Source organism: Pithys albifrons, chromosome 9 (assembly GCF_047495875.1).
Source record: "Pithys albifrons albifrons isolate INPA30051 chromosome 9, PitAlb_v1, whole genome shotgun sequence".
Taxonomy (NCBI): Eukaryota; Metazoa; Chordata; class Aves; order Passeriformes; family Thamnophilidae; genus Pithys; species Pithys albifrons.
The window spans coordinates 17533474-17559367 of NC_092466.1; the positions used below are offsets into that span (position 1 = coordinate 17533474).

Genomic DNA, 25894 nt, shown 5'->3' on the forward strand with positions numbered 1-25894 from the left:
TGAACTGGAAGTCACTTTCTAAACCATTATGGTTTTACACTGTGAGACATCCTACATGAGGGACTTTGCTGCAAATACTTCAGAATGATGTCTGTTAGAATAACCACATCTACTTGAATAGGAAGTTTTAGTTTCTGTAGCTAGCTAGGATGCTTACTCTTTCTAGCTTAGAGAATAAATATGCCTTTTTAAAATACTAGGCTAAGTCTTGATGCACATTATATCCATTTAAACAACATCTCATTTTCTTTATGCTGCAGATTTGTAACATGATGAATGCACCAGCAGATGAATATTTCACATTTCAGGTAATTTCAGTAATGCTGATAATTGTAGATATTGTAGAAAAATATGCTAATGCTTGCCACTAAGTAGTTATACAGATGATTATATAAATAATTTCTCCTTTGTTTGTGATGCACGGATCTTGTTGTTACATTGCTTGTATCAATAGCTGTGTTATTACCTTCAAAGAAGTAAACATTTCCTCGTTTTTGGCTTTCCTACAGAAAGGACCAGTGGATGAGTCTGGATGGGTTGTCAAAAATGTTCTGTCATTGCCTATTGTCAACAAAAAAGAAGAAATTGTGGGAGTTGCAACATTTTACAATAGGAAAGATGGAAAACCTTTTGACGAGTATGATGAACAGATTATTGAAGTAAGCTTAATAGGAGTAGAGGGTTTAAGGAGTCATATGATATTAATAAAAAGTATAATAGTAAAAAGTCATTTTAAATGTCTAAAAATTTCAAAATAGGCTGTATTAACATCTAGCCAAATGTCTCTTCACAATACAGTTTCTTAAGAATCAAAGATGTTATTAGCCCTTAATAAACTGAAAATTTATGAGTGATCATTTACATTCCAGTACTGAAAAGAAGTCACATAAAATTTTATTTTTAATCATTTGACTTTTTAGTCAAGGTCATCATGGGTAAGCAGGTGTGGCATACTGCTTGCCAATGGATATCAAGCCTGTGATCATGGGAGTTCACAGAGCATCCATGATCCCATGCAATCAGGCAAGGTAAGATGATGCAGTGTATCCAAGTCCACTCACCTGACTTAAGCTTCATAAGCCTCTAAGTCCTGTATATAAAGTGGGAATATGGGGCCTTAATTACTAGGCTGAGAGAAACAATGTCATTAAAAGCTGTGAGTGCTAACAGAACCAGTTGATGGGAGACAAATGCCTCTAACAAGTAGAGTAGCACATTGCTTTTCAAAGGGCACTACTAGAAACTGGACCCTAAGAAAAGTAAGTTCTAATTGTTAATTTTATTGTCATGGCATCACCTCTGCTTTGTTTGGCTTTGTTCCAGACTCTCACACAGTTCCTGGGGTGGTCTGTTTTAAATACTGACACTTATGATAAAATGAACAAGCTTGAAAACAGGAAAGACATTGCTCAGGAAATGCTTATGTACCAGACAAAGGCCACTCCTGCTGAAGTTGAATCTATCCTGGTAAGTTTCTGTCCACAACCACAAAATTAAAGTGGGAAATTTGCTACACAAGACCTGAATTTTTTTACTCTTCTTCATTTTTAGAAATACAAGGAGAAATTAAATGTAAATAGTTTGGATGAATGTGAGCAAAAGGATCTCATCAGGATTTTGGTAAGTCTGAAAATTCTGGTGATGTATTTTTCTCAGATAGTAATGTGACCTCATCATAGAAAAAGCTGTGTACAGCCAAATCCTGATTAATATAATTAACATTAGCTATCAGTGCCACAGGCTAGATTGAGCTGATTGAGCTTTACTGGCTTCCACAAAGCAGATGCTCAGACAGCTTGCAAGTGGTGAAATAAAAAACATCAGCAGACCATGTGTAGCTTCACATACCTGTTAAAGGAAATTTAATTTAGCTACATGAAGAACTGCAAAAAATAATAGATAAAAAAATATAAAATTTCTCTACCAGTAGAGCAAAACCTGATTATTATGGTAAAGGCTACAAATGTGAACTTAGAATACTGGTATGATTTTTAAATCTCCAAAAAGCAATTACAGTGGGTTCTCTCAACATTGTGGAGTCACAAATTCAAAGGTCTAATATCTTCTGCATTTCCAATGCTACATGCATATGCTTTATCCTATTATAAGACCTGGAGTCCCAGATAGCTAATGGGATAAAGCAGGTGTTTCTAGATCTGATGATTCACAAAGTAATGGGTCTTAAAGCACCACTGGTCTAGGTTTCTTTGTCCTTGATCTCAGATCTGCGTAGATATAAAGGAAAAGCCCAGGGAAAAGGCAATGGATATTTAGTCTTATTTGTTGAAATATATGCAGACATTCAGTCATCTTTTATCCTTATCTGTAAAGTGAAGATCATTTATAGACTACTACAGAGGAAGGCAGCAATTGTGATAATATAAGCTATTCTTTGTGTTGCATCAGACTTAACTTAATTCTTGTTTGGATTGGAACACATTCTTTAAGGTATAATACTGCTCTCCCTCAGCTTTGGGATACACAGGTGAAGAGTGTTACAGAAGAGTTCTCAAATAGCACTATTACCAGTTAGACTATTCAATGTGCATCTATATAATGTATACAAAATAGGCAGTTTAAATTTAATATGGACTTCTTAACTTTGGTATCTTCTGCCTATTAGAATTTAGCATGTTTTATGGAGATTCTTCAATACAAGCTGGACAAAGCTCTATATCTGCCCTTCAGAGAGAGAAAGATCTCTGATTGGCAACCAGACAACTTCTAATGAAATTTAGTACATGGGGCAAATGTTACGCACTTACATAGTCCACTATTTCTGGAATGATCCCTCATTTTCTTCAGTGGTCAGCCTGTCCAGAATAGACTGCTGTAAACTACAGAAAGGCAGAATCACCATCAGCTGCAGCACTAGAAAGTAAATGACTCGAAGGGCTTTAAATAAGCCATAATAACCAAACATAGTATATGCTTTGTACATTTAAGCATTGTGAGAATTTTTTCTTTGTGCATATAGCGAGATCATTCAATAGTGAAGCAGTCAAGAATCTACTGCACCTGACAAATAAAACATAAATAAGATTTGTGAATTTTAAAACCTGATCTTGTAGGATTTTCCAGTCCTCTTTCCATGTGCCAAATCAATCTTAGAGGTTGGTCTATTAAGTGCATATAGACTAGTACAAAGAGAGACAGCTACAGGAGGAAATGTAAGACAGACCCATTTTTAGAGTTGGTTCTGGAGCAGAAACAAACAGTGAGCACCCCAGAAGTGAAAAAACATACAGGAATCTTTGCTTGCCTATAATGTCTCCAAAAGAAGACAAGACTGTGGGTAGGGAGGCATGCAAGGAAGCCTTCTGGACAAAATCAAATGTTGTTGCTATGCTTTATTCAACTGTAAAAGTAAAAAAATGTTTTGGTCTAGACAGGTTAGGTTCAGTCACTATAAGCTTCACTATTTGTAAGATCCAAAAGGGAAGAACACTTAGCAAGAAAAATTTTGTCTGTGAAAAAGATGAACTGAAGCCTTGAGATCAGGCTACAAATGTGAGAATCATAGGATTTTACACCAGGAAGGAGAAATTCCAAGGCCCAAGGTTTCTAAACTAATGTTGTGATGGTCACAACAAATTGTGTTGGAATTCAGAGTAGGAAGAAATTGCCCAAGGCTTTTATCTATTGTCTTTGAGAAAAAACCCAGCATCATCACAATTGTGTTTCATAACTTAATACACATTAATTCGTAACTGACACCTGAGGCCTTTGAAGACACAGTAAGCAAAACATCCTTGAGTGATATTTCTACAGAAGAAAATAAAAAAAGCTTTTCCAACTTTCTTCTTGCCAAAGAAAAACCCCTGGTTTTGATTTTTCCTAACAGAAAGAAGAATTACCCGATCCAAAAGATTTAGAACTGTATGAATTTCGCTTCAGTGACTTTCCTGTTACAGAGCACGGCCTGATAACTTGTGGAATACGACTGTTCTTTGAGATAAATGTGGTTGAAAAGTTCAAAGTCCCAGCTGAGGTCTGGTTTATTTTTTCTTGTTTATATTTATTTTTAAATAGCTGATTTTAGGTATTTTGATCTAGAAGTAGGCAATACTAAAATATTAGTGGTATGATTAACAACCATCCATTCTTAATGAAACATTTACATATTTGTCATAAAAACATAAAACTAATTCTGAATTGTGTGAGTTATACAGGGTTTTAAGTCAACATGCATTTATATAAGAACAAATTGCTTTTTCAATGTTTACTTTAATGAAAAGCATTTATTTTCAAAGAACTTGCACATTATTACAGTAATTTCATAGTATATTCCAGTACTTTTATAGGAATTCCACTGTTTTGTTTCAATTAACCACGCAGTCTTAATTACTTTTGTTCCTAATAGGTTCTTACAAGATGGATGTACACAGTCAGGAAGGGTTATCGAGATATCACTTACCATAACTGGAGACATGGATTCAACGTGGGACAAACAATGTTTACTCTGCTGATGGTAATGTTGCTCATATTAACCTTATGTTCACTATTTAGTTTTCTTTCAATTCCAAATGGAAAATTCAGGAAGACACATGCTCAGAATTATTTGTTTTCTTTTACAGACAGGCAAAATAAAGAAATACTATACTGATCTAGAAGCCTTTGCCATGGTTGCTGCTGCTTTCTGCCATGACATTGACCACAGAGGGACCAACAACTTGTATCAAATGAAGTAAGTACAAATGCTCAAATACATGTAAATATACTACTTTTAGCGGCAAATGAAAACATGTCAAAACTTGCAAAAATATAAATATATATATTCCATATTCGCCTGGCATTAATAAATAATTATGCTACAGAAGATTTCTGTTTCAGAGCACTTCACAGAGCTGAAACACAGAGATGAAATGCAAAAGCAGAATCTTAGAAGTGTCTCTTGATGCTGCAATTAATTTTTAAAAGAAACTAAACTCTGGAAATGCTTGAATTGTAGAAGACAGAACCTTGTGCATGAGGCCACAAAGAAATGAGAAAAGTAAATTAAAATCCCTAACGGGATTACTTTTCCAATACAAAGGCATAAACGCTTTTCTGGAGATTCAGGATGTGACATAGACAAGGGGCAGATTAGAGTTAGATAGGATTTTTTTCTCTCTTTTCCACTGTCTGCTATGACTAGCTCAGTTTTTCCTTCTCACAGTTAGTTTCCTGACTGACAGAGGTCCTTTCCTGAGTTGTAACCTCCTCATGTTATACAGGATTCCGAGCTAACAGGTTTGAGTTTACCACTGAGTCCACACGCCCTAATTACACATCATGAGGTTAAACTTTGCAATTCATGCCCCCTCTTGTTCTAAGAACATATTCTAAAAGATTTCTTTGTGATTTTTACCTTGCTTGCTATGAAACAATATTAATGAGAAGATGGTTGTTATAAAAAATATTAATTCATTTTAAATTTACCTTTGTATTACAATATTACATATGGTGAGACTCACTCTTGTCCTGAAGAGTGAACAATCCATCATTTAGTCTTTTATGTGATCTGTGAGGGCCTGTTTCCACGTGCTAGCCAGAGAACACTGGTTTCTCAGAATGTCATGAGTACCAGAAGATTATAATTTTCTGACTACAGTTTCCACCAGCTGTATCACCAGAATGATGGATCCTCCCCCTCTGACCCTGAATACACTCCTCACAGGAGAGGCATTTCAGCCTGTGTGCTAGAGCAGTGACGCAGGGGGATTTTCTGATTATTCCAAGGGATTCTCCAGGTGACGTAGGAGAGAGAGAACGACAGACATTGATTCTTATTCAGTGGACTGCCTCTCATCCAAACAAGTGTAAGGGGGGTGTTAAATCTTCCTGCTGTGGTTTTCCCTAGCTGAAAGCCCTCTACCATGAGGTCATACGCAGTAAAGCTATTTATAAAACTCATCAGGCTTTACCACAGCAGTCTTAATCACATCAGAAATTACAACTACGATGTAGCAGTCCACCTTGGGTTATCTGAGGAACACAGCTACTAGCCAAGGGAAAAAAGGAGGAAAATACAGTTCGAAACATGCAATGCTGCCTGGGGCGCTTGTAGGTAGGATACTTCTCCACCCCACAAGCATAGTCTGATGTAGAATTTCCTCTGCTTGAAGCTTAGTCCAATGTCAGGGGAATGCTTTTAGCTCTGTGAGAAGACTGAACACACCTGATCTGTGTGGATTTGTGTGGTCCTTAAAAAGATGATTTTGGTGCAGGGGAGGAGCCCAAGGACATTAAAGGACTTAAACTCCATTATAGTGTTTTTTCAGATTTAACTTACAGTTAACTAGAATCCCAGGGCACATGGCCAGTTATTATAGACATACAAGATTTCAAAAGCCATGCCACAGAATAAACAGTAAAGGATGGATAAAGCCTATTTTTAAGGTACACAGGAGAGGCATAGATCGAACAAACAGCAAACCTGAACATTCAAGACAGAACAGAGGTGCCTTTGACTTTAGTAGGCTCTCCAGTTTCCAACATCACTCACAAAAATGAAGGCCAGCAAGATGGATTTTTTCTCTGTATCATGCCAATGGTTAATGTATACAGATTAAAGTATTGAACATGGAGATCAGGTGCATTTGAATCCTAAAAATATGAAAACTGAATAAAAACAATTGCCTTCAAAATAATAAATAATTGCCTATTTTTCGACAGGTCAGCTGCTCCACTGGCAAAGCTTCATGGCTCCTCCATTTTAGAAAGGCATCATCTAGAGTACAGTAAAACCCTGCTGCAAGATGAGGTATGTCATGGGCCTTCTGCTCACAATGATCAACACAAAAATCCAATTAGATTACACTGTTCCAAATTTCACTGGTCCTCATTAATTCCTCAAGATTAAGAAATCATGATAAAATTCGGAAGTTCAAACCAAATTCTTACAAATTTTCCACTTTTAGAGAAACGTCAGTAATTCCACCAGAAACAGACTCACTTCGGATAGAAAAGCTTTTCCTCTGGGCCTCACTCACACGTCTCAGTTATTTTTCCATTTTCACAAAACAGCTGATGCTGAGACCAAAGCAGAAAATATAACACACACAGATACAAAATGTTGTCACTAAAGTGCTGTTCCTGGTTCACGAGGTCCCAGATCAGCTGCAGGCTCTCAGCTGAGGCACAAAGTGCTGGAGCTGCTCATGGAGGGCCCCCTGCCCCCAGGCCAGACCAACCCCACACCTTTACCTGGCTGAGCAGAGAAGGGGCCTGGCGAGGCTGAGCTGCAGCTCCCACTGCAATGCTCCTGCACGGGGCAGCACCCACAGCTGCCCTTCCCCAGCCTGTCCTTCCCCAGCTGCCCTTCCCCAGCCTGTCCTTCCCCAGCTGCCCTTCCCCAGCCTGCCCTTCCCCAGTCTGTCCTTCCCCAGCCTGCCCTTCCCCAGCCTGTCCTTCCCCAGCCTGCCCTTCCCCAGCTGCCCTTCCCCACCACAGAGTCCCCAGGCTCGGCTATCCCAGCCCTGCTCCTCCAGAGGGGATCAGCCATCCTGTCCTCAGCGGTGCCAGCCTCTGGTTACAGCAAAGGAGACAATTTGCACTCTTTACTATGTATTTTCTTGGGAAATAAGCAATTTAAATGCAGGACATACACACATGTGGCCCTTCCATCCCTTGTTCGCAGCTGTGTGACAGGCACCCACTTCCACCCTCATTTTCCATTGCTAATCCCTGCAGTGATGTTATTGCCTGACCTCACGAGGCCACAGAATAAACCCTTATGCTAAGCAGTAGCACAATGCTCATAAAAACCTGAGAAGGTTTACAATGACAAAGCAAACAAGCAAAACCCCTTTACCTTTATTGATGGCAATGTACTTTTTCAAATGTGAGACGCTGGGGACTCACTCCTGCTCTCGGTCAGAGCAGCTGCCAGGACCTCTGGAGGCTCTCACCAACAGCACTGCAGTCCCTGTGCTCACACAGGCATTGTCCCCTCTGTAAAAGAAAGAAAGAAATCCAGGACACTTAGAAAAATGCTGTGTGATGGTCTCATTCTCCTTGCCTGAGGAAAAGGATGTTGCATTTACCATGGTAGGTCCCTAACTCCACTGCAGGCAATTGTGCCAACCCATGCTAACAGCAGGAACAGGTCTCTACTGGGAAGCTTTAAAAAGTCTAGGAAAATTAGATTTACAGAATGTGAATTTTTAATTTGTAGCACTGTTTTAATTTAGGGACTGTAGTTGGCAAATTTTGTTACACTATGCTGCGAGAACTTCTATAGTACAAACCAAAGACAGTGTTATAAAAGGAATTGAATTCATAAACTTTCCACCTTGCAGAGTTTAAACATCTTCCAGAACCTAAATAAGCGCCAGTTTGAAACCGTTCTACACTTATTTGAAGTTGCAATAATAGCAACTGACTTGGCTTTGTATTTCAAGTAAGTACTAAATTCTGTATAACTTCCTACTGAAAAAGTCAATCCTATAGAATGTATAACTGTCATTTTTAGTTTATATGCAGAATACAAACATGTTTATATGCAGAGCATAGAGCTCTACTTAAAATTATTAAGTCTACTTATTGTAAAACCCAAGACATTTTTAGACTCATTATAAGTTTTCAAATTAGAGAATGCATAGATGTATATAATAAATCATAAACATTTAGCAGATCATTCCAATGTGCTTTAGTTTCAACAAACACTGTATTCCAGAAATGTGGATTCGGAAGCCAAACCATAAGGCTGTGTGCATATGTGATATTTAGCACACCATACAACAAAGACTCACACTAAACAAGAGGATGCCAAAAATTAATATGTTGGTTTCAAAAAAATGCTGCAGACATCAACTGATCCCAGCACTAAATATGCCAAAGACTGCAAATATCAAATCATCCATTGTGTTCCTAAGTTAGTGACTTCATATGATTTTATAATGGGTATTTTCTTTAAAGATATATGGAGCCTTTTGTTTTATGACTGGGACAACTTATAAGACAGGTAAAAATTCAGGTAGTTGTTCAACAGCAGTTATTAAATTTTAAAGAAGAGTAATTCCATTTTTTCATTATCACAAATTAGAAGATCTATTAAGCAATAGCAAGACACTTTTTGTTTTTGAAATTTCTTCTCAGTCAGATCTTAATAATTCTTTGGATTTTTGATGGGAGGAAGTGGAATAATATTTATTAGTATTTGCTTCACTTTTCCCAATTCACTATGTTACAGAAAGTAATGCACCTGTAATACTAAACAAATGAGAATGTCATCCTAGTTTAGTGTGAAGAGGTTGGAAATGGGTTGTTTCTTTGACAGAATTCTGACATATTACTTTACATGTCAGTGGTATATACAAAAATCTAAATGTCTCAGTTACCTGAAAACTTTGAGTTCAACAGGAGGGTGTCACTTTGATACTACTATTAGGATGCTAGTTTGGAAAAGCAGTAACACAGTAAATATTGTTTTCTATTTACTTTTTATTGCAAGAGATTATGCTCACTAATATATGTTTTATTGGTATGTTTTAACAGGAAAAGAACTATGTTTCAAAAGATTGTTGATGCAATTGAGAAAATGGAAACAGAAGAGCAGGCAATTAAGTATATATCTATTGACCCAACAAAAAAAGAAGTTATCATGTAGGTGGTTAATATTTTACTCTTCATTGAATCATTTACCTAGGACTAGATTTGAAAAGAGTTTGGGCTCCTAAACATGCAAATTAAGATTTAGTGTTATTGTCCAGTGCTTGCCATCTTCAATGTATATTTGTTCTTCCTCATGTTGAGGTGGAACTTCTTGTGTTTTAGTCTGTGGCCATTGCTCCTTGTCCTCTCCCTGGGCAGCATGGAAAAGAGTCTGGCACCATCCTCTTGACACCCAAAACTATGCTTGTTTTGGTTTTTTGTTTTCAAAGGGCTATGATGATGACTGGATGTGACTTGTCTGCAATAACCAAGCCTTGGGAAGTGCAGAGTAAGGTAGGTACTTTTGAAATACACGATACTGCATTTACTCTCTGTATTACTGCCCATTTGGGGCATTATCAGCTAAAAAAACCCAAAAACTTGATTATCAGTTCATACATATTTAAGTATGTGTTACTTCCAGAAAAGAACCTCTACTTCTGTCACTGTGAGTGTAAGGAGTTCCATGATGTCTCTCCTCAACCACTCCACAGCTTTCAACCGTTCTCTACTTGTCCTTCTGCTAAAACTGGCACCCCCAATTCTGGTAGCTGTTCTTGCTACCCTTAAATATCACTCAAGCTACTTTTGTGCTATACAACTTTTACTACTTTCCAGCTATTTTTAAGGTACAGATTTAAAAACAGTATGGTGTGAATTGTCTATTCTGAAGATCTTGGTACCATTGCAAAGTAGCTTAAACATGCTAAAAATAAATTCTGTGATACAGAGTGGTACATATGTATTTCGAGTATCCCAGTATTTATTGACCATCCTGTTCAAGTTCATCACTTAGGCTTACAGAATGGAATATGTTTTAACAATGCATAATCAAAATACCACTGTAGGATACTTGTGCAGTCTTCTAAGTTATATATGTTACAGTACTACAAGACTGTTATGTTGCTAATATTGCCATGTTCCCATTGACAACAATGTCATTTACTCAGCATGCATCAGGATATTGTTAAGAGATAATTTTCTGCAAAAAGCCTTCAGTACAGCAGACAGTACTGCTGAAAAAAACCTGACAGGTTTAGTTTTGGGTTTTTTTATTTTCGCATTTTCTGGATAGCCTTGTTCTTTTATTTATTTAAATTTACTACTTTCTGCTGATAATTTGACCGAATTGTGATTATCCAGGTTGCCCTCATGGTTGCAAATGAATTCTGGGAGCAAGGTGACCTGGAAAGAACTGTGCTACAGCAACAACCTATTGTAAGTACTAAATAATTTAATTGTGTTAAGCAATATTAACTGTTATTAAACATTGAATAAGTAATGATCCATGACACTTACTAGATCACTATATCAAAAAGCATGATATCTGCATTTTCTAAATTACTGCTCTTCTGTTCTAGCCTATGATGGACAGAAACAAGGGAGATGAATTACCTAAGCTCCAAGTTGGTTTCATAGATTTTGTGTGTACATTTGTGTACAAGGTAAGAATAACAGGTTTTGTTTTCCAACTGTAGCAGTTCTGATGGCACAATTACTGGCAAGCTGTTCAGTTAAAATACTCTAGACAGCAGTAGACCTCCTGGTCACAGAGTGAGCAACCATCAAAACTGCCACAATTTTTCAAAGATTTCAAATTCTTAAAGAATTGCTCCCACAGAGCAGATTCAAGAGATGTGAAGCAAATTCATTAGGGAAGATCCTAGTGAAACCTGGAGGTGCTGAGGTTTGGTTCTTACCTTGAACGATTGAGTTACAATGTTCAGCTTGATCGTTCACAGTACCCTTTAATATAAACAAGCAACATGTGGATGGTTACAGAAAGCAGTTAATGGCACAGCAAAGGGAAATGTGCAATACTCTGGATGTGTAGATATTCTTTATCTTTTGTAAGGCATTGAAATGTTAACATTATTAACCCCTGTCTAGCTTTTATAATATCCCAAAATGTCATGTAAAAAAGTGACACGTATTATTTTAACATCTTCAGATATATCCTCATCTGCTTGGAATATACTATAGGGTAATAGATTTTTTTGTTGCATCCTGATAAAATACTATTTGTCATATTTATAGTTGAATGACTCAGACTATTGCATATACGTGGGATTAGGGAAGATACTGAAATGTGCACTATAGAATTCTGATATTTTCTTAACAGGCACAATAGGGCATTATTGTCCCAATATGGTATTTCCATTAATATTCTTTAGAATGGGATCAAATAGAAAAATGAAATTTTTCTCAGCAGTATTTCGACAATTTCAGACTTTACAATTCATCAGTGCTTACCAATTTCTAACTTATTTACATTGTACAGGAATTCTCAAGGTTTCACAAGGAAATTACACCCATGTTTGATGGTCTTCAAAACAACAGGGTTGAATGGAAAACACGAGCTGATGAATACGAAGAGAAGGTGAAAGCTATTGAGGAGCAAAAGAAAAAGGAAGAGGAAGCTGCCCAACAAAAAGGTTAAGTAACTTCTTCGGTATTTGTAAGGCAGTCAACATATTCTCTCTCAAATTCCTACATGCAATGCACTTGTGCGTTATTCTGTAAGAGTTTACACTAATGGCATGCAAGTTCTGAATTTCCCAAATTAGCTTTGTCTTTACTTGAAAGAGTAGCCTTTAAACATGACAAAAATCCAGGATGCTGACCTCATTTTCTAAACTGCAGAATTACATAAAATATGACCATCACAAAAGTGAAGGGAATGTAAAATTTCTTTTGTCTAAAGACTTAAAATTGAATGTCATTAAACACTTGCTTATCTGAAATACTAGAGATGCATTAAAATTCTGTGTGGCACCAGCCACAAACGTACTCAAGTGTTTTTTTAAGTTGAAAATGAAAAACGTAAGGGAATGGAGGGTGTGCATTTTGGAAAATAAAAAAGCAGTGCAAATCCCCACTTCTCTTACAAGTTTAAGATAAAGCTTTTGGCTCTAGTTCCCTACCACCTGTTTCTTGGCTTAAATAAACCCTCATATTACAAATTCAACACTAATCTTCCAAAGACAGTCCGAGTCCTAACACTGAAAGCATGGCTCTATGTATTGTAACCTAGAAGAGAATCTGATTTTATAGAAACTGAGAAGCTATCACTCAAGTGTAACACCTGAGTCAAATGAGTCAGTTATTTCTATTCTGTTATGCACGTGGAACAGCAGGCCAACAGCTCTGCCAATCAACTGAGATGACTGAAAAGTTTCAGAGATTAAAACAAAACCATGTGTGATTAAACCAGAGTGATTTACTGTCAGCCAGTTTGAAGAAGAAAAGTTAGTTTACTCTGTGTTTCACATTTTTAAAACATAAACCAGTACTGAATAATATATCCATTAACCAGTGTCTGTTGGAAATAGGTGAGTATTCTTCACATTTCACACAAAAGAAAAGCTATTCAAGGCCACCCATCAAGTTACTGTCAGTGTGTGAAGAGGAACTAAAATTACTGGCTCCTAAAAGATTGGTATTAGGTTAAAATAAAAAAAACCAACCACTAACTGTTATTGCAAAGTAGTTTAAAAAGTTTTATAAATTACATCATTAGCCAAAGCAGATTTTTGGAAGAGTAATAAAATTAATTAAATATTTTGGCCTGATCACACTGTGATACCACTTATGCAAAATTTCACAGAAATTACACCCTCTGAATTATCTCCCAAATTTATTTTCAATTAATTGCAATTACAGTTTTTTCCAATTATTCAAATAATTTTATTTAAGATTAATTTATTGCTGAGGTTGTTAGCATGAGAAAAGTACTCCTTCCCTTACACTAGAACATAAGCATATGAACTTCACAGAAATATCAGCAAGAACAAACATCAAAACAAAACAACCTGGGATCTCTTTATGTAACTTCAGACTTCCTAATATGTATTCACTTTCTTGGCAAAGAGTATAGTTACTAAAGTCAGACCCTATGCCATTAAGCATAAGCTTCTTAAATAAAAATTAAATAATACATTTAGGAAGAGTCAAATATTTCTACTCCCACTTGAACTTACGACCTTCTAAGAACATTGATATTTTGCAATCACTTAAGTCACTGACTTAGGAAATAATTTTCCACAAGGAAAACAGGCAAGCACAGACAGATTGATTTGCAGGCGCTAAGGATCTGGCCTTTGCATATAATAATTGGCATCACAAAAAGAATTATTCTGCATCTTTTTAAACACACACTGGAATGAGGCCATGCACATTTGTGAAGAACAATCTCAGACAGCCAAATCAAGGCCATGTAAATATATGGGTTTGTTAAGTCAGTTCATACAAACACAAACTTGATACATGCTGGACCATGGTGGTTTCTCTAGATCACACTGACCTGGCTATTCTTAGCCATTCAGGAGACACAAAACAAAATAAACATGTTTGCTGAACCACTACAGTGGAAAGTTCAGAACAGAAAGTAAAACAGAATACAGTATTAAACTGAGAAAATCAATTACTTAGTGACATAGTGTTGATTATATCCACAAATTACAGAGGGTAGGACACTGATCATGTGACATGTTTCAATGCAGGTGGAAAGGGTCGAAAATGACCTAGTAACATGGTGATCCACAGCTTTCGAATGTAAGTTTTAATTCTAATATTGGTATCTTACCTTAAATGAACCTGGAAACACAATTTATTACATTGAAACAATCTTAACTATGACCAATGAACATCTGTGGAATCATTTGAGAGAGACAGTAATAGAATCAGTAGCTATAGATAAAAGCATAAAACTGTCTCTCCTAATCAGTAATTACAAAGGGATTCATGCAGGGTTGGATAAAGGTTTATGCAATTAGGTCAAATTAAAGTTTTTGTATGATCTGCTTCAAAAATAGATTCACAGATTATAATGATCCAAGAGTTTTTTTCTTTTGCATGGCTTGCATTCCTCAGTTTTGTATGTGTGGGACAGTCATATATATTTAACTGCTGAAACTTTCCAGTAAGAGTGGTTCAGTGTGTGTTTGGTCCTTTGAGAAATGTTGGTATCAACTCCTACACTATATACATATATGTATATATAACGTGTCATTGTTTCATACTTCTATTTCCCAGACAGGCAATGAAATTTCAGAAGGTCAAACACACATAAAATACATAAAACAAAAGCACACTTCTATAACAAGAAATTAGAGCAGCTAGAATTAACACAAAATACTAATTTTATTTTCCCTCTCTGTTTTTTACCAGAAAATGGACCTGGAGGTGGAGGTGGAGAGGATGGAAAATCCAAAACATGTGTAGTTTTGTAATTCTTTGTCTCAGACACTGTTCCTGCTACAGAAAAGACATCTAGAAAGAACTTCAATGAACACCAGTGGATTTCTGCTTTGCATAGAATAGTATAGATCGATCTATAACAATTCTCCTAAAACACTTGCCATTTGTTGGAAATAATTTTTAATGGAGCAAAAAAATGGTTACAATTAAAAACTTAAAAAAGTAACGGTGTGATCTGTGCACTCTAGGAATTTTTTCATGTCACTCAATTTACATACAGTGTTTTTATTAAAACATGTAACTTCTGCACACTGTCCAGAAAATACATAATTTTTGGAAGAACTTCTATGAAATTATGGAATGAAATCTAATGTGTACAATTCAAACAAAAATTGCAATTCGTTACTTGTATATTTAGATTTTGATATTATGTGTCTTTCCTTAATCTGGAATTCTGTCCTTTTCCTTCATTCTCAATACTATATAATGTTCTACAGTAAAAATCTCCTCCATTTCAGGAATGCTCAACACAATTCCCTGGCTCTAGTTATAAAAAGCAGGTCCATGGTACATCATATATTTTCAAAATTACCAAGGATAAATCTGTAAATTGTAGCCACCACTCAGGGGAACCTCTCTGTTGTTTGTATGCAAAGGGCCCTCCCACAGTTCCTAAACTGACCAACTGTTTTGTAAAAATCTGAAATGGCAGACCATAAACACACTTTACATACAGTTTACTAAGATACCTGTACCAGCATATCTACAGCAGGATCTACATTTAAAGGCACTTTAAAAGGCTCATGTACTCCCAGTGTACCTTTTTTAAAATGCAATAAATTAAAGAATTTGTAAACAATTAATTGGAACCAATTTAATCTTGAGAAGGAAAGCAGAATTAGAGCACATGACATTACCTCACATCACCTCTCTCTCCAACCAAGACGACAGACTGCACACAAATCAGCTATTCATAAAGAATGATTTCCCTACTAAAACCTGTTCTTGAACAGTCCACTCCATGCCTTCTACTCAGATCTCACAAGGCCAGCTCCTTCTGCAGATGCAGGAGGGGCAATGGCTGCTATATCACACAAGGATCTGAGAATTCACTGGAATCAGTTTCCAATCCAAGGAGATGGATGTCAAATGCAATTCCTGCAATAAACAAGTGCAACATGCAGAGACAACCCTGTCACTTTTCCTCCCCTTTTAAAAAAAGCAGACCCACACATTTTTTCCTCTGAAGAGCTCTCAGCATCCACAGAGGAGGGAGAATGAGCAATTTGCTCTACATAAGCCTTTCTAAGAATGCTCCACAAACAGAGATACTGTGTACAATTAACATGCAAAATTAAAGGTCTCCCCAAAAAAACCTCAGCACTTAAAACATCCTGATATAAACTGGCCAGATATTTTATGCAAACAGTTATGACATAAAACTGGGTATCGTGTTATTTTCTGTATTAAATGCAGTTGCTAAAGAAAACTATTTCAAGGTTGTTTGATAATGTAATTTTATTCAAACTGTATTAAATTATGTATTTACTATGTATACTGTAACTTTTTATAAGTGTATTTTAAAGACCCAACAAGGAGTTAGTTATCCAGAACACAGAGTTAATATACAATACTTGAAGCAACAAATATAGCAGCGCATTTGACAAAAGCCCCTTTGGGCAAGTTGTACATGTGTAAGCAGATTGCTGCAGATTGGATTTGACTCTCAACCAAGCTTGCAAGATGACAGAGATTAACCTTTAAATCCACCTTCTTACCTAAAGAAGCCTTCATGCAAGGCCACATTTACTTCTTACTCAAGGACACCCTAAATATGTCCTTGTACTGTCATCTATTATGTAAGTACAAACTGTTTAAAATGTAATTATGTCAAGTAATACTTTGTTGTAAATAGAGTTCTCAACTTATTCATATGAGTGCATGTAAAATGTTCATAAATACACTGCAACCATCTCTGCTGTTACATTTTCTGCATCAAATACTTACTATAAATACTTTCTATACACATATCTACAGTGAGAAGTACTTACCAAATAAATATTTTATACAACATTAACTTTCCTCAGAATAACATGAAAATTTAAGAAGTTTGTTCTTTGTATCCAAAATAATTTTCACCTGACAGAAAAAAGATACCTACTGCACCTATTCATGTGCAGACTGTTTCTTTGGAAACATAACCAAACAAATCTTTAAAGATGTGTTGCACCTTGAAGAGGAAGACGAATCCAGTAAGTTTCTGAAGCAATACACATGCTTTACTTGTGTATTTAGGATTACACTTTAAAGAAGGATTAACATTCATTTAATGGAAAGGAGATCAGAAGCCACAGATAACATAAAAGTCACATGTACATCTCCAGTAGAAAGCCACACATTACGTTTCACACGAAAAAATTCACCAACCACACAAATTTTTACCAAAGGAATTATACAGCACATCACATTGTAACTAAAATTTAAAACAAAGTCACAATAAACTGAACTTTTTGAAGGAGTACAGGAGACATTTCACATATGAATTACTTAATTCAACAGAGTACATATTTGATAAAATTTGAACTTCTCCAATAGCACTTGAAAATACTTTCTTACCTGAATATTAAAGTCTACATGACCAATAAATTTAAGGCTATTAACTCTTGTCAAATGAATTAAAACATGAATATATTAAAGTGTATGGCTTTAAACTACTCACAGAAACTTACAAAATGCTCCTCTACAAAAATCTGGTAAAAACTGAAGTTTGGGATAAAATTGAAAGCAGCGAACTTCCATGATGTAATGTCAATAAACTATATTCTTGTTTGTTTAAGTTTGGGTGCCATGTATCTTTTGCACTGAAAAAATGATTTCTCTTGTTTCATGAGTATGCAGCCTACCACAAGAAAAAGAAAGTTTTTCGATTTGAAGCCTTCTACAAAGATAATCTACCCAAATAGTTTGTATGAGTGACTGCAGAAAAGGTATGCAGGCAAAAAGAGGTCTCTGGTAAATTGTGACTGGATTTCCAGACTTCCATCTTGACAATTCTTGAAGAAAATCAGCCTACATTGATTTCAAGTGTTAGAGAAACAAGTCTTGAAAGTACTCATCAAACTCCTCCTCCCTGTAAGAACAACAACAAAAATGTCAAAGATAGTTCTGCTTTGGATTTGAACCTAGGAGATAATCTTTGTATGAAAAAGATTTAGCAAACTTCTCACTAGAATTATAGAAAGTATAGGTAATTTTGACTTATTTCAACACTCTTCACATTTTTTTATGTGTGCACCAGCAGTGAGCTGACTGTTAGGATTTACTTCTAAAATAATTAACAGTATCATAGTGGGTAAGACAGCAGTGGCAACACTTGACAAAAATTCTCCTCCAGAGCTGTGTATGTCTCTTTAAAAACACGTTCTTAGGTTCACAGCATGGAAAATATTTGCTGTAACTTTTGATGGCAGACTAACCCTTGAAACACTTGTGAAAAACCTCTGCCTTTGCACTTCTGAATGGACACTGTACATTTTACCAGCTGTAAGTTCACTAGATCAAACTAACCGTGACTTTTCATCTGCATCTTGTAGAGGACCCTTCCAGAAGTCAGCATCTGAGGGACCATCTTCCGCATTGCTGTTATCAGAATCTGTTTAAAAATTTAGAATATTTATGAAATAAATTTTAAAATAATTCATCCTTTTTTTTACTTGGATGGTATATTGCTAGGAGCAATGTTTAATTGCAATAATGAGAATAAACAGAACTTTACTTTGCATAAAGTGTTTTGCAGTGTTAATCAATGAAGCATCAAAAAGATTCTTAGATATTATGAACTAAAGTTCTGGTCAAACAAAACAACCACTATGTGAAAACACTGATATTGACACAACAGCAGCATAGCATTTGCATTTTGTTCCTAAAATTAAACAGGCACAAACCTAGAATAACAATATAGTTTCAATTAATGATATTAAATAAATCAATTACCTTACTTCTACTTCAATGATAATTTTTATCAATTGTGACTTACCAGTGAAATTGTCAGAAAACACAGATTACTGCATAAATGTTTCATATAAGGATATAGGAGTGAAAACTTGTATCAGAAATATGCCCTGATCTAAAAAAACTCTATCTTCCAATAAAGCTTTCCTGACAAAACAGAAATTTTGGACATTGTTCAAGTGATAAGAAAACTGCTTCAGGTCTTCTTGTATCTAACTGGAAAAACCTGGAGCCTGAAGACATCCTGAAAACTGTATAGCAGAGCAGAGCAATCAGAAGAAACACTCAATCCCTTCTAGACAGTCTGCAGTAAGAACTGGCATGACCAGGAGATGGGGCTTATTTCATCAAAAAAGAAACAGAAGACTGGAATTTCTGAGCTACAGGGACAACCAGTGCCTAAATGAGTCACTGAGACTGAGTGCACAAGTAGGTCTCTGAGGTACTACAAGTGGTAGCTGGAAAGACTTTAATTAAAGCCTAGGATTTATTTAAAATCTTCATAGATCATAGATTTATTTAAAATCTTCATAGCAGAGAACCTAAAAGTACAAATCACATTTCCTGTGAAGGAAAATGTAGTAGTTCTTGTATCAGAAAAGTACTTTCTTTACACAGCACAGATTACACAGCACGTATTTCCATACCTGGACCCATGCAATTAATAATGTATCTGTTTTTGCACCCTCTACTCTTTTCTCAAAGCAGTCTGACCTCTCACTTTTCTGATTATTTTCACTCTGTTATCTGCCCACATTTTCGTTCTTTGCTTAAACAATTTCCTTCTTCAAATTCCCTTCGTTTTAATTCAAGATATGTAAGTAATTAATTTGAACCTTCATATTGGTTTTCAGACATTTTTATCTTGCAAAATATTAAAAGAGAGCTAATAAAACTGAGATCAATGACAGATGTCTACGAAATAATACAACTTACTACAAAAACATAAATACTTCACCTTTATTAGAATTCTCTGAATCTTCTGAAGAAACCTGATCTGTAAAGAAACACCAAAATAGAAAAAAACCAGTAAGCTTACCTTGGTTATCCATTATCTTAAACTGTTTACAATGGTATTTTTATCACAACGTATTACACGTAAACACGTGCACATGCACACACACACACCACAGGCAAAGAAAGCAAACACTGAAGTAAAGGGATTTTCTTTTGCATGAGTACAAAGGTCATCAGTTTGAGCACAATTATGTTATCCCAGGATCTCTGGTGTAAAAAGGTTATCTAACATTTCCAAAAGGCTTTCAACCCCAAAGCCTCATGGAATGAAATACATCACAACTCTTTTTGGTATGCAATGTCCAATTCTTGGACAAATTTTACTGGTAATGTGTATTTTTCAAAAGGCTCCCTCTCTGTTATATGTAAGAAATTTATCTTTTTTTTGCATCTAGGAAATTTTACCTAAGAAATTTATCTTTTTGACTACCTGTCCTACAGTCAAGAAAGTTATCTATCTCTCTGTGTAACTAAATGTATTTATCTATACATAATTATATTTCTATATCTATGCAGCTATAGCAAAACTAAGGTTCAACTAACACATTTGAATATTTTAATAACTGAAGGCGTAAAACTTAAATGTACCTTTATGGGTCTTTTTTTTGGACTTCTTTTTTGCTGAACGAGATTGTTTTGCCTTCTTACTTTTTGGCTCTTCAGAGGTCTGTACAGCTGTGCCTCTTTTCTTCTGTGTTTTGACTTCCTTCCTCCTTTAAAAAAGATGAACGTACACCTCTGTTATATTTACTTCTTATGCAACAGGAAGTTTGAAGCATTTAATTAAGTCAAACAGTTGCAATTTTTTCAGAAACCTAATAGTAGTTAAACTGAAGAAGATTACTTTAGTTAAAAGTGCTGTAGAAACACAAGAGCTCTATGGCTGAAGGTAGAGGACAGGAAATGCTTAAGTCAGTAATAAGACACTGATACAGACAACAAGAACAGTAAGTTGTCAAATAAACAGTAAATATAAAAAATAACTTTCTATCATCCCAAATTCTTGCTTATATTGAATTTTTTTCATTTAGCAAATGATTTTGTATATATGTAATGAGAAAAACACAGTTAACATAGATTTTAAAATACATTTTCATATTTGATAGCAACAAAACCTGAGGTAGAGGACTCTCAAGCCTAAGAAGCTGCTACAAACAACAACCCACATGTTTTATTTTCAGTATTACATATATAGACATGTTTTAAGAACACAGACTAACTTTTTCCAGCTTCTTTGTACAAAGGAGTCACTGTAATTGTTTCAAAGTAAGTATTACTCTGGAATCGACAAAATGTTTGATCATGCTTATTCTGAATTTAAGGGATTTTATGATTTCAGTTCAAAAAATCAAATCAAACTAATCTCAGTTAGTTAATTATCCATCTTAATATCTACTAGTGCTCTAATGAAACTGAATATGGATTAACTTTTAAAATGGATTAACTACTAGATGCATGTCTGATTTCTGTTACTTTAGAAATCATTTCCTAGCTCAAAGGTTTCATTTTTACATGTTCTGCAGATAATTGTATGGCTTAATTATGGAGACATGCAACTAAGTTCATGTTCACATCAAGATGAAAAAAAATCATAAAAACTGAGTGTCAATAGCTGTGGAATTCAATAAGATTACAGACAGCCACAAAAAACAACCCTAATGCACATATTTTTTAGGTTCAAAATACACTATTTTTCTCTTCTATTAATAAGTGATTCTCAAAGAACACTCAAATACAAACTTTCCACGCACAGTCACTTGACTCACACATAAACCCACTACTTTGAATAAAAGGGAAAGCATTTGAGCTTTGAAACACAGAAAGGGAGAAAATAAAAGCGTTTTGTGTAAATGTTCAGCTAAGAAAAATAATCACTGGGCTGAAATAAGGCAAATGAAACTTCTGTGGTGGTAGGGACGGGATTCTTCCACTTTGAGGGGTTTTGCACTTTCGTTAGCACAATCTCTGACTCACAACAGGGACAAGTCAGTGGCTTTCTAAGAACTTCAAAATAATTATGTTAATTTCAGAATAAAAGAAGTTCCTAATCATCTAGCTGAAGGATTCCCCCTGTCTGCTGTTCATAACTGTAACCTACCAATAATTCAGCCCCATATTTTCAAAATATGTCATTACCGGTGATGAAAGTTTAGTTTGTGGGAACATTCTGGACATAGTCCTGAAAAAGAGAAAATGAGAACACTGCAGCCATGATTTGGATAAGCACAATTAACAAAACTTGTAGATAGAACCAGATCTTTTCATTTCAGTAGTTTTTCCTTCAACATAGTAGTTACAATGTAATTACAGTCATGACTGAGAAAAATATCATAGTAAAAGTCTTCTGTACAAACCCAGATTTTACTAAACATGGAGAAAGATCACAGGTTTAGCACTGGCATCTGAAGTATCGGTACTTATCACATACAGACATCCCATTTTATGGATCTTTGTGCAAAGATCAAATTGTTCTACAATAATACTGAAGACCCAAAGCATCTTAGAACTTTTCCAGATACCAAGTGCTCCCACATGGAGTGTCTCATGCACAAAAGAAAAAACCACCATTTGTTTGTTTTACACAAAGTAACTGTGTAAACTCTGGCAAGTTTAATTATCTGATGAATGCATCAAAATGTACACAATACTGAATAAGAAAATCCCAGTCAAGATGAAAGACTGGAAAATGAAATTATTGAATTAAAGATAGAACTTTTGAAAGAAAACATAAATATTAAAATATCCGTTGAGCTGAAGGTGTGCAAGAAGTCGTCTAGTCCAAAACCCTAACAACTCCTAAATCAAGTAACCGAATGAGCAATGACAGCGCTGAAACACTCCTTGCAATGAAGCATTGTCCATTAAAACTAAGCATGCCTGTATACAAAACAGCTTATAATCAATTATTCTCATTTTATGATACCATTCATTATGCAGTATAGTCAACATGTAACAGCTTCATCATACAGAATGACAACAGCTGTTCTCTCCAAATCAGGACCATCATACTACCACCTGTGATTAATTTAACAGAATTATCTCCTATTCAGCGTTTTCCATTTTGCATGAACTAATATCATTATCATCAAATCTTGCTCAATGGCTTTTAAAACACAAGATATTTGTCTTCTTTTAAGTGTCCATATCCTTGAAGGGCTGACTTACGCAATTTCACAAGTGCATTTCTCTTTTCACCATGTTCAACGTAACCAAAATTCACCTCCCAGCTCTTCAGGCCTGTTTGCTCATCACAGTGCTTACTTCCACAGGAAAACTGACCTGTAAAAAGATCAAAAGCAGCAAAGTGTTGTTCAGTGATTAACAAGCATAGGTTTGGGTTTGTTATTTCCAGTTTTGCTCAGTTTTTGCTTTTTGTTTTCCATTTCTTTCAAATAAAAAACAAATCAAAAAATAACATATAGATTAAGAAAACTGTAACAAAGAACAACAAAGCAATCAATCAACTATACTTGCACAATATTGCCTATTTGCAAAGAAAAAACATAACTTGAACTGTGTTCTGAAATGTATGGATGAAGATATGCTATGAAATAATAAGCCTAATACTGAACTCTGAAAAAATTAATGTTGCAAGGATACATTCTATTCCCTAAATAATTACTTACTTAGTAGAGGATGATGGATCAGGAGGTGTGATACAGACATGCATCTCTAATGACATCAAAATACTGAAAGTATCATGTACGTATCAAATGAAGATGCCCATGTTCTTATCAACTAACTAGTTTACCTGATATACTGCCCATACAATTTGTATTCTAATGACTTTCCATAAGCACTTTTAAGAAAAGGAAGTACAAATTTGTGAGAAATTATGTCAGCTTTAAAAGCTTCCTTCAGTTCATTATGCAAAAAGCAACACTGCTTTTAAAACAATCTGCACATAACCAATGATGTTTACACCACTGACATCCCAATATACGTATATTCCCTTTGCAGAAGACTGATTTGCATACAGGGCTGCTAGAAGGAATGTGAAGGATATGTATTAACAGGCTCACAAGCAGGACTGCTACTGAACGATTAACCACAGCAAATTCTGCTTAAGCTGCTAACTAGTGGATTGGCAGTGTCCTCACATACTTCATTTCTGCAATGAAACACCACTTGCAATGCAAACATTTGAAGGTAAACCCCTCCAGGACTCCCAATAAAAAAAAAGTTTCAATTAATATACATTAAACATGTATGGTATGGCTATCATATCCTGTGTCATCAGCAATCTCCAATATGACCTCCTTTCAAAACACCTATGGCAAAAGACTGGAATCAGGAAGAAAAGAGAGGAAAAAGAAATAATTTGGCATTCAGAATTAGTTTTATAAGCGAAGTGATACCTCTCCTTTCACTTATCCTAGCCCTTCTTCTTTGTGACCCTACAAAGACAGACAAGAAAAGCAAAGCAACCAAATCAGAGTAACTCATTCCTGCATTCCCTTCTTAACACACCCAAACCACAGTACAGTGCACCAACAGTGGTTCTCATTGCCACTGTTACTGACATAGCTAAAGTAAGTCTATACTGTGTGAATTATCAGACAGGTAGGTATTAACGTATTATTAGATTTGAGTAAATCAATTTATATTGCTGGTTTATATTTAAAAATAACATTAAAGACCCACGTCTTCTTTAAGGGATCGTTTAGAACCGCACTCGTGAAGTGTTTCTGATGGCCGGGAGCGCGTTGGGTTCTCGCGCCCTCCAGTGGTGAAAGGGAGGATTTCCCAATTCTCCCATTGTACGCTTCCCACTGGGATTCCATTAAAAAGCTTGAAATACGCAATTCTGCACTTTCTGCCACATTTTAAAAAATGAAGCACCTGATATTAAAAGTACAATGCAGCTTTAAATTCTTTTTCACCACAAAGACGTAAAAATAATTTATTGCTCATTTAATTTTAATTATCTTTTTAGACAAGTCAATAAAGCACACATCAAATGTAACTATCTGGTAATAAAACCTGTTGTGCTAAATGAAACATATTACTACAACCACCTTTAGAAACTTTAATCTTTATAGCTTAAAATCCCTCACAATTAAAGTGTGAAAAATATGTATTTTTTAAAAAAATGGCTTTTAACTTTTTGTAATATAATAGAGCTCTTTACAGAACTGTAACTGAGTGATACTGATCAACAATACCACTCCATGCAATTTACTTGCATGTGCACCCATGACTTCTGAAAACTACTCATGTATGAGAATCCACCCAGAGGAAGAGCAATACATTCACCTCATTTTCTCATTTGTTCAGCAACTTGAAAAAAGCCCAGAACTTGGGCCATGGAATGGGAACCACTGTGCAAGGTCCCTGTAACACACTGGTAAGAATTCACACACAGAATTAAGCTACTGATTTAGAAACAGGATTGGGAGGCATGATAACTATTCCAACTATTCCCACTGAAGCTTTCAAAGCCAATTTAGGCTAAAACAGACATTACACAATAAATTTTGACTAAAAGTTAACATTTTGCAGAACAACACTGGAGAAACTGTAATAAATAAATTATTTCCTGGGGAAAACTACCGAGAGACACCAATTAAGAGCATCAAAGGCTAATGAGGTAACAGAACTATTGGAGAAAAGCAGCTAAAAGCACATCCATGAAATTCTACATTATCAAATGCATTATGGTGGTGTTCATTACAAATCTGATCCTGTAAAAATAAACCCCATGTTCTTTTAATTTTAATATATGCACATCAGTGTGCACTTGAGACCTATGTGGGATGAAACAGTGAAGTTGGAAGTTATATCAATTTATCCTCCATTATCTGATAAGCTTACCAGTATTGTCAAATACTGTGTAAGAAAATTATGTCAAAATGCAGCAAGAAAAGCATCAAGAAATGTAATAAAAAATTAAAGACAGCAGTACCTTTCCCTGAAATTACTTCTTTCTCATGACGCCATCTAAATCCAAACTGTTAAAATAAGAACCAAAATTAAGTTGTGAATAGTCAACATCAGTTGATTGATGTCTGGTTCGTGATTTATCCACTCA

General features: G+C 35.5%; 2 protein-coding genes across 3 annotated transcripts in view; one reads left to right on the forward strand and one right to left on the reverse strand.

The window, feature by feature from the left end:
- PDE6C (phosphodiesterase 6C) overlaps positions 1 to 15020 on the forward strand; it is a 26502-nt gene extending 11482 nt beyond the window's left edge. Inside the window, exons 8-22 of the mRNA XM_071563045.1 lie at positions 261 to 308; positions 510 to 659; positions 1324 to 1467; positions 1552 to 1620; positions 3845 to 3991; positions 4364 to 4471; positions 4578 to 4687; positions 6658 to 6745; positions 8283 to 8383; positions 9481 to 9588; positions 9867 to 9930; positions 10780 to 10854; positions 10998 to 11081; positions 11918 to 12071; positions 14806 to 15020. Coding sequence (XP_071419146.1) covers positions 261 to 308; positions 510 to 659; positions 1324 to 1467; positions 1552 to 1620; positions 3845 to 3991; positions 4364 to 4471; positions 4578 to 4687; positions 6658 to 6745; positions 8283 to 8383; positions 9481 to 9588; positions 9867 to 9930; positions 10780 to 10854; positions 10998 to 11081; positions 11918 to 12071; positions 14806 to 14867 — 1512 coding nt within the window. The 3' untranslated portion in view covers positions 14868 to 15020. The remainder of the gene's footprint in view (positions 1 to 260; positions 309 to 509; positions 660 to 1323; positions 1468 to 1551; positions 1621 to 3844; positions 3992 to 4363; positions 4472 to 4577; positions 4688 to 6657; positions 6746 to 8282; positions 8384 to 9480; positions 9589 to 9866; positions 9931 to 10779; positions 10855 to 10997; positions 11082 to 11917; positions 12072 to 14805) is intronic.
- Positions 13084 to 25894, reverse strand: part of LOC139675436 (protein FRA10AC1 homolog) — a 24822-nt gene continuing 12011 nt past the window's right edge. Inside the window, exons 8-15 of one of the 2 annotated variants that reach the window (XM_071563038.1) lie at positions 25769 to 25814; positions 24222 to 24260; positions 23029 to 23142; positions 22000 to 22042; positions 20452 to 20576; positions 19805 to 19843; positions 18403 to 18487; positions 13084 to 17965 (exon numbers count right to left, since the gene is read on the reverse strand). In XM_071563038.1, the coding sequence (XP_071419139.1) occupies positions 17923 to 17965; positions 18403 to 18487; positions 19805 to 19843; positions 20452 to 20576; positions 22000 to 22042; positions 23029 to 23142; positions 24222 to 24260; positions 25769 to 25814 (534 nt within the window). In that variant the 3' untranslated portion in view covers positions 13084 to 17922. The remainder of the gene's footprint in view (positions 17966 to 18402; positions 18488 to 19804; positions 19844 to 20451; positions 20577 to 21999; positions 22043 to 23028; positions 23143 to 24221; positions 24261 to 25768; positions 25815 to 25894) is intronic. The other variant, XM_071563039.1, reaches the window with a different exon arrangement.